Raw genomic sequence first — 13,720 nt, 5'->3', positions numbered from 1 at the left:
TAGATGTGTGATTTCCACTTTAAAGCAAAGCAATAGAGATCAATAAGTCATGAGGCAGTGACTTAATAGGCCTTTTTTTTCCCAACTCTTGTCAACTGACCTCAGGTCTGTTTTTACTGGGGCGGGTGCTGGTTCAGGTTCTTTGTGTGGCTCTGCATTCTAACATGGGTACTAACATATTTTTTTCTTTCTCTTTCTCTCCCTTATCACCTACCCTGCTCCTCTGTTGTCTTTCCACATATTCTGTTCCCTGTGTTGTTTCTTCTTTTCTCCTCCATCTAATTTTCAACACTGCCTCAATGTTATTTGTTTCACCTCCGGCACCTTATCTATCTCTTTGTATTTCACATCCCTTCCTATACTCTTTTCTTTTCTTGCTTTCCACTGCTTTCTCTCAGTGTGACCAAGACCAGTGCATTCAAAGCACCAAATTCGTTTTGCAGGCCGCCGCCACACCTCTCCTCCAGCAGCAGAGCAGCCAGCCAGTCATCCTGACGGCCTCCCCTGAAAATGGAGGCTCTCTACCTGGCCGCACTTCCCTCACCCTGGGCGGCCCTTGCACCTCACTTCCCCTTGGCCAGCCCACCCCTCCGACGTCCACCCCCAGCCTCAGCTGCCACGAGGCCACGGACATGCTGCCAATCCACGGACACAGCCACACACACAACCACAGCCACCCCCACCAGGAGCCGGTGGCCCACCACCACTTTCTCACCCCAGAGGAAGTGCCCTCGCCGCCAGGTATGCTTCCCTGCGGCAGCCCCCTGGGTCACAGCCACACTATGCAGGCCGGCTTCTACAATCCAGCCAGCCAGGACTCACTACACGAGGACTCTGTCAGAGGATTGGTAAAGCTCAGCTCTGTCTGACAATGGGATATATACCCCCTCCCACCACCTCCTCTCTCCTGAAAACATGTAACCCACAAAACTCTCCTGTGCCATGTTTGGACCAGCTCGCTCTCACCCTCAATTAGTTTTCCTTTCTCTCCTTAGCAGGACTTGAGAACTGAAAAAGGCTGTGGTTTAAATTCAGCTGCTAGAAAATGAATGGAATGTAACTGAACCGAAGTGAAACCAGTTGTCCTCAGCCAGTGTCTTGCCAAACCTCTCCGCTGGAACAGGGAGAGATGTTTTCTAGTGCAGTGGCCTGTATGACAACTCAGACATCAGCTTCTCTCTTCTTTTTGTTTTTTAAATAGCATATTCCTTTAGTTCCTGGAAACTGGACAGGGGAGTTTCTTTTTCAAAGTGGCGTATGTCTGTGAGCCATGTCAAGCAAGAAAAGAAGATTTTGACAGTATATGACATTTTTGGTCGAAATAATGAATTTCTGTCAATGGATCAAAGGTCTGACAGGTTTTTTTTATAAAACAAACTTTAGCCTGTTTGCCTGTTGCTGATTGGACAATGTCTTTTGCCTTTTTTTCTGGGACATTCTCAGAAGTGCAATGGTTGATGTCATCATGTTGCATATCATCCTGCTTTTTCTATGTTAAAAAAACAGACTGTTGTACTGTACCATGGTTATTACAAATTATATTTCCTGTGAATATTAATAAAACACCAACTTTTTATCAGATAAGATTGCATTGAGGTTAAGAAGTCATAATGTGAGAGTCCTGTGGCGACTACATTTCCTTTAAAGTTCTTCTTGTGACGGATGTCTGTATTAGGCGTAAATGAGGCAGATTTAAAAACAAGCATGTAATGACTGTTGCTAAACATTTATGAAGACTTTTTGTAGGCCATGCATTCTGACAGAAGTCCTGGTCAGGCCCCTAAAAGTGATTTGTGGATGCCTTAAAGAAAAAAGATCTAGAGTTCACTGACTGGCAGTGGTTGTTAAAGGTGTCTGGGTAGTAAAAAGGCAGTTAATCAACATTCAATTATCTTCTACCACCCTGTGGTTGAGTATAAGTACTGCTGATGAAAGTGTAGTTTAACATTAAACTACATTTGATTTAAGAAAATGATCAGACATAAGACAGTCATCAAGTGCAGACACCTACTTTATGACTAATGAAAGTTGCAATAACCAATTTTTTATATTTAAAAAAAAAAAAAGAAAATGACTACATGCAATGTGAAAGGGTTGTTCTAGTAAAGAACTTGCAAAGATTGACAGCAAAAACAAAATTGTTTTGCTACCTGATGGTTGTCTGGAGCAGAAGGTGGAGCATTTAGTTAAAGATGCGTTAGAAGGAGAGTGAATATTAGACTCTGGTAGACACTGATATGACTCCAAAATGCTAATGTTGCTTTGGGTCTGCTGGATATGTAAATAAGCCACTGCATGCCAACGCCTTCACCCTATCAATGTTAATGTGAAAATATCTTAGTGTTGTGTTTACAGCCTGTTGTGCTGCCCCCTAGCGGCCAAATATCAATTAATTCAGGTTTAACTCAAACGGACATAAACAGTGGACACAAAATGATAATAGCAACACATTCATTTATTAAATAATTTATGATACATAGGGAATACATATTTTACAACAGATAATGCAAAAAAAAAATAATGGAAAAGATTTTTTTCATTCATTGCATCAATGAGTGGGAGAGCAGTGAGACGAGATGGTCAGATACAGAATTCTAATATATTCTACAGCTTGCAGAAAGATTGCAAAATGTCATTCCTTCAGGTTATTGAAATAGTTATATATTAAACGGACCCTGTACTGCACTGTGCTTGAGTTCTGCTGCACCATTACATGTCATGTGGGCACGCCCTAAGTAGGCATGTCCTATTACAAAAAAAACCTCCCATTAGAAATATTTTTATTTCTGAAAAAAGGTTACTAATTATTTAGTAATGATTCAAAGCTTTTTAAAATGGCTGTACAATAAATTAGTTTTTATTGGGCCTTGCTCCAAAGGAATGGAGCCCTTAGATGTCATTCACTGTTTGTATTTGCTGACTGTCTTGGCATTTAAACAAAGCCAAGTGCTTATTAACATTAAACATATTTCCAGTTTTAATTATACAGTGCACTAAGGGCATATTACAGCAGAGATGCACTAGAGACAGTATAAGAAATTAACCAAGGCAAACCTAACTTGTAGCTGTAAACAGTCATAGGGGCTCACAGCCTGATGCTCCAGCACACCGAACTCTCATGCACCACTTGTCTAGCCAGGGCTGGAAACATGGACCATTAAAACTCCATGGTAGGGCCTGACCGTGGACTTCGGTCACCAAAAATGCTAGACTAGCTTAAAATCAGTGACCTATGTTTGCTGCAAGACTAACCTGACCTGAAGTCAGCACAGGGTTGGCCGTTTTCAGCATCCATTGTCTGGGTCATTGTGACTAAGCTAATTTAACATCGATAACCAGAACACAACGGTGTCTGTGACGCTGGCTTCTGCGTAAGTCTAGAATTCAGAGTCACCACAGTTTAACATCATTGAGCTCCAGGTCCCCCATGATCTCCAACTGGTCAATGCTGCTCAGATCCTGCACCCGATGTCTGAACTCAAACATGTGTGAGCCATTCACTGCCAGCTTGAACTGATGAGGCTGACAGAGGATGAGAATCTGCCAAAACAAAAATACCGAGGAATAGTCAATCATTGCAGACATACAACTTGTGATGAGATAAACATCCAATTCAGTGACTGCAGAAGCCCTTTCAAAAATAAACCTTATAAGTTGTAGGTGGTTCCTACCTCGAAGTACTCCCCTGAAGAGAAGGGAAAGAAGGGCAGCTCCCGCTCCTCCTGACCCCAGGATTCACTCAGGTACGAGTTCCTGATGAACACACCCGACTTCATGCGAGGGTTCAGATGGAGAGCGATGTTCTCTGTCCTGCTGTTGCGGAGGTTCACTGTAAAACTGGAAGAACAGTGGATTAGAGGTAAATCATCTTTTTTTAAGAATCGTTGCAGTTACCACAGAGGGACATTTACATTAACAGTTCAAACATATTGGTGAGATGTGCACACCAGATTGCTTTTATTTGTTATGTCGAGGTTACTTTAAATCACTTAATCATTTACCTGTGAGGATACATGCTGACCTGTCCTTTGATCGTGATGTGCTGCCCAGGGCTCAGTCCTTTGAGTACACTGCCTTTGTAAGGGAGGCTCTGGGATGAGAACATAATAGTTGATACATTTCATTCAATTATTTTCTATAATTGATTATTTCTGCAGATTAGTTTCTCTAAATCATTTGCTCTATAATGCTCAGTGCAGTTATGGCCCAATATGCTATCTATAACTCTTTTCTACTCTCTTTTCCAACCTATTTGTTCATGCCTCTGTAAGTGTGAGATGCTGCAGCAGTGGAGGAGTATCGGCCTCCATACATGAAGGCAAAAAATACAAAAGCATGCACGATGATAGGTTTAAGTGCTATATTATGTATATGGGAGAAAGGGAAATATTTAGTGGTGTGAAAATCGTGCTATAAGTGAAGGGATAATTTGGGGTAACTAACTTTGGTGTTATTTTCATAGTTTGGGTCATCCTTCCTACCAGTAATAAGAATGTACATATCAAGTGAATTGCTAAGATCTGGGAATGCGCCATCATTGATAACAAAAAGAAGTAAAGAAACACAAGTAGTCAGATAATAATAAACCAGAAATTTCCTTTAAAAGTCTTAGGGTTGCATTCTGAAATTCACAGTCTTCAGTGCACAAACAATGGAATAATTTAGGAAATGTGATCCAGTTTTAGTAGCATCACAAGATACTGGGAACATTTAGGCACAGAGGTTTTATGTATATGACGCAAAAGGGAAAACTCACCAAGTCACCTGATTCTGAATATATTGCCTAGAAAAAGAAGAGCCACATTGAAGATTAAGACATAACTTTATTAATTATAATAATAATGTATTATTTAGAAATGATAAATCAGATATGTTTATAAGAGAAACACACATCTGACCAGCTAGTGGAGGACAAAATAAAGCAAAGGGATGGGAATGTACTTACAGAGTTTGGGATGTAGCCAATAGCGTGCACCCTGACTTTGCCAGAAATAGAAAATGTGTCGACCCTGTTTAGTGGAATTTTGTGCTTGTATTCCAGCAGGTGAGTGCCATTTACTGCCACCTAAGGGGGAAGACAAATCCTTTAGTTGTACTGTATTAATCAAATTGCTTTTTTAAGGTACTACGCAGGTTTAGCCATGCCTTCATCCTGAACAGCATGGGCTCACTGACCTTGAAGACATCTTCGTGCACCAATATGATAGTCTCGAAGGGGGCTCCGCGTTTGTAGGGTAGCTGATGGAGCGTTTCCTCTTTGCCCCAGCTCTCCTGCAACAGGGTGTTACACACCACACAGGGCGAGCCTTTGAAGCGAGGGCTGAAGTGGAGGGCGACGTCAGAACGCGGCTTGGTGCTGCAGCCGCTCGACAGGTCGATCTGAAACCTGCAGAGAGGGTGCACGACGAGCCTGGATTATTAACCGGCCAAGTGGACAACTGCCTCAGGGCTTCTAAGTTCACTTTCATGACAAGGGTTGGGGAGTTCGCACCATATCAACAAAGGCAGGTCCATGCCTTGTGTCAAAATGTAGTTATTTTTGACTAAAAACAATTACGATGAAAGGGGCTTAAAAGTTCAGCAAAACAACTGACAGAACTACTGTTGCCAAGGCAAATAATTAACTTTCAAGCTCAATTCGATATTTCAGTTTATGCTCGCGTGGTGCATAGTCACAAATGAGGTTGTGTTTAATCAATCTTCCGCAACTGACAAAACAGGCGTTATATACACACACACTACAGAGATTAGTTGTTCGAGGGTCAATAAATGCCCTCTGACCCATTAATCCAGCCATGGTGTGGTGTAGTGGTGTTGGATGGTCTGAGGGTTTAAGACCACCTTCGACAAGAGGACACAAGCATTTAAAATGCTTAAGTTTCTTTGAGCAACACACAGTTCTGTAGCCAACCCTGACCTCTGACCTCCAGGTGGAGGAAGCAACAATTAAAGTCAGAGCTAAGCTAAAATTAATCCAGACTGATGATGTCATTGATGCCATACATACATCGTACATACATACATGTGTCAGTGTATGTGTTGTGGAGGTTGGTACGGGAAGTGTCATGGTTTTAAAAAAAAAGGTTTGGGGACCACTGAACTAGACACAACAGGGTTTAGACGTTTCCCCAGATTAAAGTAGACTATCACATGCTTTGGGTTTACCAATCACATCTAAGGTGTATCCAAAACACTTTTCTACATATTTCTCTCTAATTATATTTTACCTGTCAGCATCTGGGGGCACAGTGCCCTGAATGATGATGATCTCCCCAGGGTGCAGGCCTCCAGGTATGGGCCCTGTGTATGGGATCACCTGAGGTGGAGAGTTGACGTTAAAGCACTGGATACCTGCACTGACAGAAACTGAAGACATGCTGCTTGATACGAGGGAGCTTAAACGAACGCCTGTGTGTTTCATTTATTAGCAAGAATATACATTGACCGTCGGATATCTCGGATAAGTTTACGTTCAGTGTGCAGGCCGTTTATAGACTACTGCTGCTGCACATAGTGTTTAGCTGTAATACAAACTAACGTTACATGAGGGTCTATTGATCATTGCATGATGGCATCAGAGGGCTGAGGTAGATAATTATAATAATAAGCCTCTTACCGGATTCAGGACAGTGTGTTTCGCATTTGCCACAGACATCGGGCTTCTTGTGTCAGACTACAACATGCAGCTGTGCTGAAAGACAACAGAGGTGGTGTCTGCGGTAAATATGACCGGTTTGTAGCTCTCCTGCACTACACGGGGATGATGGCAGTGGGCATCTTCTCTCCATCAGCCCCGAACAGCGAGCGCATGCGCAATCCTACCATGTGATCAGGCCCGCTGAACAACAACGGAGGCCCTGACTGTTATTGGTTAAACCGTTATTTCACCAGCTTATTTTAATACCGGAATTTAAATGCTATAATTTATAACTTTAATTGTAGAACAACATGCTTGGCATGCAGAATTCCGTAATAATTCAATAACAATAATAATAACACAGAAATTAAACATATTTCACTTGCTGTTATTTGATGACACGCCAATTTTTTAAGGAAGTGACGCTCTTCTCCATCTACGGTTCAACTTCTAAGTTTCGTTTCTCAGAAAACTGACGGGTCAGGCCCTAGAAGACTGTATGATATAGATCCGACCAGAGTGATAGAGGTCCGACCAGAGTCAGACAAATGGATCCGAGTGAGTATCTGTTTTACTTAGAAGTTTTCCTTATATAAAAAAGAATTATGATGATAGTATAACCAAAGTAAATGTCTTTAATTAAGATGATCTGTAGATTTCGGTTTTAATGTTGTGTTTCAGAGGCAGCTGTCGCCATTGGAGTGGGAGCAGGAGCAGGAGCTTGTAAGACTTTAGAAAGCCAATGTGTTTACTTTTTCAACTCTTTAATGTAGAAAAGCCATTTACATGCTTAACTTAGAGCATCCGCATGATCAATTTTAAAGTGGCCTGGCAAATTAGCACACCATATCTTTTACAAAAGTTCCCTCTGCTGTGTTGTTGTCCTTGTGCAGTAGTTGCTGCAGTCGGGGGTTCCTGTTGTTCTGGGAGCCATAGGTTTCACCTCCGCTGGAATAGCAGCAGGCTCCTATGCTGCTGGCATGATGTCGACAGCTGCAGTTGCTAACGGAGGAGGAGTGGCAGCGGGAAGTCTGGTGGCTTCTTTACAGGCAATAGGTAAAACCAAAGAATTTCTAATATGGGAAGAAGTTCCACTCTCTCGTTACTTCCGGCTTCTGAACTGGTTGCAGTTCCACCAGAGTTCCATATAGGGGGCGCTCACAGGCCAGTGCAGAATGAATGGGACTCTATGGAGCTATACCCCTCAAAATCCACTTTTCTCAGAATATAATTTTTTGTCTAGTAATTTGAATGTTGCATTTGAAAGGGGAGGCTAAGAAAATACACACTGCTGGGTGTTAGATTTTTTTAAAGTGGCTTTTTTGTTCTAAAAAGCCTTTTTAAAATGTCAATGACGTCATACACATATACGGCCAGAGATACTGCTTTACGGCAAGCTCTGAGTCGCTTCCTTTTTTCTCTCGAGGCATCGACAACACAGCTGACAGATTAGACTCTCCCTGTCAATACACATGCTAGAAAGAGGTTTGCTAATGTTTTAAAGACCACGCCGAAATATTCACTCTGGCATTCTGGTTCTGCTTCGGATGCCGTCAAGCGGGATCTCCGATCGTAATCAGTCCTTCACTGACCAATCAGCATTCATTAGCAGAATGCTAGCGTGTTATGGGCAACAACGACTCAACCTGTAACAAATCGAAAGGGCATAAGTACTCGTTCATTCAACTTTTGACCTATAATCCATGTTGAACTTGCAAAAACTACAATCAAATCTGAGATTTCTCAACGACAATCAGGCGAAAGAGACAAATTTAGCCGTCTAGCTCCATAGAGTCCCATTCATTTTGCACTGGACCGTGATCACCCCCAGTGGAACTCTGGTGGAACTGCAACCAAAGTAGGTACAATGGGGCTTAATAGGGAGTGGAACGGCTTTCCGTAGACGGGCTTTGGTAAAACCCCAAAGTTGTTTTTTTTTTTTTTTTTTTTTTTTTGTTATTATTAATTGTTAATCTTGTGGTGTTAACTGCTATATCTCAATGGTGTGATGATCTTTGCTTTAACAATAATAAAAGGGTAATCGTGTGCCATAACTATGACTTTTCGGAATGTAACAACATAAATGTGTCTAAAAGTGTCTGGCAAACCACTGGCTGATGTAGCATTGTCAGAATAGAGCTTAATAAGCTTAAATGTGTGCTGTATATAACAAAATAAGTGTTTAGGTACATTTGAATGCAGCTACTGCTACAGTATACACTGTGATGGGACCACTGTTACATTTAGTCTTTTATGTTGATAACAATACTCTCAGCTTCTCTGTAGCTCCATACCTTGATATAAAGCCTGTGTATCTTGCTGTAGGTGCAGCTGGTCTGTCAGGAGCTGCCACTGCAGCCGTGTCCGGTGTTGGAGCAGCAGTGGGATGGCTGACTAGCTTCATCCGCAGAAAATGATCATGAATAAACCAAATCAATTTACGACATTTTTACCTTTGACAGATAAATTAAATCAGCATCTTGCATCATGCATTGTGATACATTTTCGCTCTTTGTTGTATAGTATACTATTGTGATTATTATTTATTGTGTTATGTATGCTTATGTTGTGTTGTTGACACTAAGTGTTGTATTCATTCTGTACCGAAAATAAATGCCACCGCTTCGGTCGTGTGGCCATTAAAGTAAAGTGAAATGTCATCCTAGATGAAAAGTCAGGAGATTGCCAAAGTCAGTAGGCTTCATTCTCTGGGGACCAGGAATATCCTTATAAAATTGAATGAAAATCTATCCAATAGTTGTAGAGATATTTCAGTCTGGGTTTTTTTCTGTGAATACAGAATTCATATAAATCCCGTTATTAATCAGGCACTCTCATTGAAATTAAGCTCTCTTTTTCAGAGAGACCTGAGAATATAGGCTACAAGAGTACGAAAGTAAAAGAAAACTTCAAATAATAGAGATGCCTTATGTAAATGACCTTCAGTATGGTCCAGCATACGTAGATAATCTGTTGTTGTCCATGCTTTTTCATTTCGTATGTTCTTTTAATTAAGGCTGTGTTAATTTCTGTCGGGTAAATTACATTAGCAAGGCTGGTACCTTTATTTTGAAAGTGCAATTCCGGTAAAATAAAAATAAAAGACGTCAAAACGGCTGCTGTGTCACACTGGTCGAGGCGGCTGTCTGCGGACTTCTGCTTGGTTGGGTGAGTGTGTTTGTATAACGTTAAGCATGCTAACGTTATGGTTAATTTTACCATACTTTCGTTAACAGTTTGCATTCCTGTTACGTGTCTGAAGTAATGCTGAACTATGAAGTGTGCTAGTATATGTGGCGGCGAATCATACAAATTGTCATATGGTTGGTCAACATTAGGGTTGGAGCTGAATTTGCGTCCTTTGTTTGTTTTGTTTTTTTTCGTCCTATGTTTGATTTAGCCATAGACAGTATATAAGAGTTTAGCTAGCTTCCGGCTTCTGAACTGGTTGCAGTTCCATCCAGTTCTTGATCTGTACAGGGGGCCTCACAGGCGAGTGCAAAATGAATGGGACTCTATGGAGCTATACCCCTCAAAATCCACTTTTCTCAGGATATAATTTTTTGTCTAGTAATTTGAATGTTGCATTCGAAAGGGGAGGCTAAGAAAATGCACACTGCTGGGTGTTAGATTTTTTTTTTTTTTTTTTTTTGTTCTAAAAAGCCTTTTTAAAATGTCAATGACGTCATTCTCATATACGGACGAGATACTGCTTTACGGCAAGCTCTGAGTCGCTTCCTTTTCTCTCTCGAGGCATCGACTAATACATCCATGATCGACAACACAGCTGACAGGTTAGGCTCTCCCTGTCAATAGACGTGCTAGAAAGAGGTTTGCTAATGTTTTAAAGACCACGCCGAAATATTCACTCTGACATTCTGGTTCTGCTTCGGTTGCCGTCACGCGGGATCGCCGTTCGTAATCAGTCCTTCACTGACCAATCAGCATTTATTAGCAGAATGAATGAATGAATAGGGAGTGGAATGGCTTTGATAGTGTCAATGGCTAGCAAAATATTGGGAAAACATCTGACCCAAATATACACTGACAGAATGAGGAAGAAAGCTAGGACAATCACTGCAAAGAGTACACACCCTCTTTCCAGTCAGTGTGAGCTCCTGAAGTTTGGGAGGCGCCTCAGAGTGGCTCTGGCAAAAAGTGTTTAAAAAATCCTTTATTCCAAATGCCATCAGTATCCTCAACCAAACCAAGTGACAACCTCAAACTGAGCTGCTATTTTAAGCGTATTTATTCTTTTTTATCCTGATATTCATTATTTTTTATTTTTTCCCCTATTTAATCTTTTTATGCTCCACTTATGTCTGAGATGTTGTCTGTATGTTTATCTGTATTGTATGGCTGGTGAGCCTAGGGATGTCACAATTACCATTGTAACAGTAAACCGTGAGTAAAAATGTTGATCATAACAATGACCGTTTTACATTTTACTTTAAAGTGTTCATGTGTACAGTTTTACATTTTCTTTTTGATTATGAAGAAAACAAGTATATAATTAGTGGTGTTTCTTTGATTTGTTACATATTTTTCTTTTATGTCTTAGCTTGAATGTTTGGATTTGTATAATTTTAAACCTGCACTACTGGAAATGTTCTGACAAATAAGCTGTTTACATGCTGAACCCTTGTTCCTTTTGATGTTAAAAGTTGCACTTTTGATACGTTTTTGCCTATATTTTTGTAATATAATAAACACTGTTAAACTTTTTGAAACTATTTCAGCTTGTGTAGGCCTGTCAGTGCTTTCTGAACATATTGACCACACTTTTAAAAATACTGCAATAATACCGAAAACCGTGATCATTTTGGTCACTATAACCGTAAGGTTAAATTTTCATACCGTTACATAGGTGAGCCAAAGAAAAATGTCCACCTTGGTGGCCATTAAAGATGTATTCTATTTCGCTGACTGTTTTTATGTGTATTGTAATTATAAAGATAACCAAGCTTTATCATCAATTAACGTTACGTAGCGCGCTATCAGAGCTTGTCATTTTGTTTCAACAAGTTCAAAATTGAGATTTGTTTTCTTCTTCACTTACAGCGTGTTGTTACGGTGTGTTCACGGTACGGTTTTGGACATAGCTATAAAACAATTTTGTTTTGTTCTATATCTATGGTTCAATATCTATGGTTTTGGAGCTATCAGTAAAGCATTGTGAACCATCATTTTGATGCTACACACGTCACTGTACCAGAAATGTTAATCATTGACGTATTAAAGAACAGTTTAAGTTTCACTTCCTGTTGTTCAATGACACACCAAGGGACTCCCTCTTTTTGTTTTGATTCCAACAGTTTGGTTTCTCAGAAGAGTTCGTCAGACCTATAAAAAGATGGGCCCTGCTGGTGAGTATTGTTATATTATTATAAGTGCTGATACTTTTACTGATAAGCTTTCCTTAAAAAACATGTTATAATGTGAGTAACCAAAGCAGATGTCTTTGATTAAGCCAGACTGACTGTAAAGGTGGATTTTGGCTTTCATCTTGTTTCAGGGACAGCTGCTGCCATTGTAGGAGGTGCAGGTAGGACTTTGTACTGTCTAGACTTTATGGACCACCTTTGTTTACGTTTTTAAACAGATTTTTAACACATTTACATGTTAAACTTATACATGCATGATCCATTTTAAAGTGACCTGACAAGTTAGCACACTAACATTAACAACAAAGTTCCCTCTGCTGTGTTGTCCGTGTGCAGTAGTTGGTGTGGTCGGGGCTCCTGTTGTTCTGGGAGCCATAGGTTTCACCTCCGCTGGAATAGCAGCAGGCTCCTATGCTGCTGGCATGATGTCGGCTGCTGCAGTTGCTAACGGAGGAGCAGTGGCAGCAGGAAGTACAGTGGCTGTTTTGCAGGCAGCAGGTAAATGTCATTGCTTAATTGTTGTTTTTTTTTTTTTTTTTTTTTTTTTTAAATTCATTTTAATCTTTAAACTGTTTGCTAAAACAATAATACAAGGGGAATCATGTGCCAGGTAACTTGAAATGTCTTTTCGAAGTGCAACAACATTAATTTCTACACAATGTGTCTGACAAACCTGGAACTGAACCATCATTAATGTAGCATTGTCATGTTAGAGATTAATAAGCTTATGTGGATAAATGGTGCAGTATTCAACAAAATAAAGTGTTAAGGTACAATTAAACGGTCAGCTACTACTCTATACACTGTGACAATAGTGCCACGCTTAAATTTAGTCTTTTATCTTGAGAACAATACTCTCTCTGTTTGTCTGTAGACCTTTTATATAAAGCCTGTGTATCTTGCTGTAGGTGCAGCTGGTCTGTCAGGAGCTGCCACTGCAGCTGTGGCTGGAGCTGGAGCAGCAGTGGGATGGCTGACAAGCTTCATCCGAAAATGACCATGAATAAGAACAAGATACATTTACAATATTTTTACGTTTACCAAATTAAGGAGGTTATTGCAAATTACATCAGTTAATTTACTAAACAGCACTTCTGATTTCAGACAACTGAAATGTTTTGTGCAATAAATCTGTGTAACCTGTGAAAGATATTGCTTCGGTGTTGTCTGTTAATATTTCCATTCCTCATAATGTCCACTAGAAAGGACTGAGTGAGTAAATGAATGAAAGTGTTTACTGGTTCATAAACTTTTTTTTTTTTTTTTTTTAAATTAAAGCAGCATTTTTTTTCTGGCCACAGTTGTGGGCCGTAAAACAAAACCCTGAGCTGAAACATGCTATAGAGCTCATACAGTTCATAGGAACTGCATAGTCGGGACATTATCAGCTGTGGGTTCATATGAGTATCTGGAGCTTCCTGTGGGAAAGGAGACAGTGGGTTAAAGCCCTTTGAATCCTCAGCACTGGTGCCCCTCCGCCATGTCTTATCACGTTGGCTCTTTTCCTTATAGCGTACAATTTCACAGCACAGTTCGGTAACCATCTTCTTTAGGTTTCTCCCTAAAAGGAAGTTTTTCCTTGCCACTGTCGCACTATAAATGCTTGCTCTTGGGGGAATTACTGGAATTGTTGGGTCTTTGTAAATTATAGAGTGGTCTAGACCTACTCTCTGTAAAATGTCTTGATAACTATTTGGTA

The 13,720-nt window shown here is 40.4% G+C and overlaps 3 protein-coding genes across 7 annotated transcripts in view; 2 read left to right on the top strand and 1 right to left on the bottom strand.

The window, feature by feature from the left end:
- The window catches only part of LOC116035725 (probable palmitoyltransferase ZDHHC14), a 52,712-nt gene extending 51,126 nt beyond the window's left edge, over positions 1–1,586 (top strand). For 2 of the 5 annotated variants that reach the window (XM_035994812.1, XM_035994813.1), the window contains one exon: positions 444–728. In XM_035994812.1, the coding sequence (XP_035850705.1) occupies positions 444–495 (52 nt within the window). In that variant the 3' untranslated portion in view covers positions 496–728. Of the gene's footprint in view, positions 1–398 lie in introns of all 5 variants that reach the window. The other 3 variants (XM_035994811.1, XM_031279017.2, XM_035994810.1) reach the window with 3 other exon arrangements.
- Positions 1,587–2,434: 848 nt separating this feature from the next.
- On the bottom strand, positions 2,435–6,827 carry LOC116035728 (galectin-8-like). Its single transcript, XM_031279026.2, has 8 exons — positions 6,617–6,827; positions 6,228–6,316; positions 5,176–5,386; positions 4,946–5,065; positions 4,757–4,783; positions 4,002–4,090; positions 3,672–3,837; positions 2,435–3,540 (listed from the first exon to the last, which is right to left on the bottom strand). The coding sequence occupies exons 1-8, from the start codon at positions 6,653–6,655 to the stop codon at positions 3,391–3,393; spliced, it is 891 nt and encodes a 296-aa protein (XP_031134886.1). The 5' UTR covers positions 6,656–6,827; the 3' UTR covers positions 2,435–3,390.
- A 499-nt stretch (positions 6,828–7,326) lies between these two features.
- Positions 7,327–13,173, top strand: LOC116035729 (interferon alpha-inducible protein 27-like protein 2A). Its single transcript, XM_031279027.2, has 6 exons — positions 7,327–7,360; positions 7,531–7,693; positions 11,953–12,003; positions 12,153–12,182; positions 12,358–12,519; positions 12,930–13,173. The coding sequence occupies exons 2-6, from the start codon at positions 7,618–7,620 to the stop codon at positions 13,016–13,018; spliced, it is 408 nt and encodes a 135-aa protein (XP_031134887.1). The 5' UTR covers positions 7,327–7,360; positions 7,531–7,617; the 3' UTR covers positions 13,019–13,173.
- The last annotated feature ends 547 nt before the right edge of the window (positions 13,174–13,720 follow it).

This window comes from Sander lucioperca, chromosome 18, assembly GCF_008315115.2.
Source record: "Sander lucioperca isolate FBNREF2018 chromosome 18, SLUC_FBN_1.2, whole genome shotgun sequence".
NCBI classification, from domain to species: domain Eukaryota; kingdom Metazoa; phylum Chordata; class Actinopteri; order Perciformes; family Percidae; genus Sander; species Sander lucioperca.
Note: the sequence above shows the minus strand (reverse complement) of the source record. Positions and strands in the feature narration are given on the sequence as shown.

Coding starts and splice junctions, on each gene's coding strand:
- LOC116035728 (XM_031279026.2), bottom strand. CDS start 6,655: ATGTCTGTGGCAAATGCGAAACACACTGTCCTGAATCCG. Junction 6,317..6,616: donor AACACACTGTCCTGAATCCG/GTAAGAGGCTTA, acceptor TCTCCACCTCAG/GTGATCCCATACACAGGGCC. Junction 4,091..4,756: donor ATTCAGAATCAGGTGACTTG/GTGAGTTTTCCC, acceptor TTCTCATCCCAG/AGCCTCCCTTACAAAGGCAG.
- LOC116035729 (XM_031279027.2), top strand. CDS start 7,618: ATGATGTCGACAGCTGCAGTTGCTAACGGAGGAGGAGTGGCAGCGGGA. Junction 7,694..11,952: donor GGCTTCTTTACAGGCAATAG/GTAAAACCAAAG, acceptor TGATTCCAACAG/TTTGGTTTCTCAGAAGAGTT. Junction 12,520..12,929: donor GGCTGTTTTGCAGGCAGCAG/GTAAATGTCATT, acceptor ATCTTGCTGTAG/GTGCAGCTGGTCTGTCAGGA.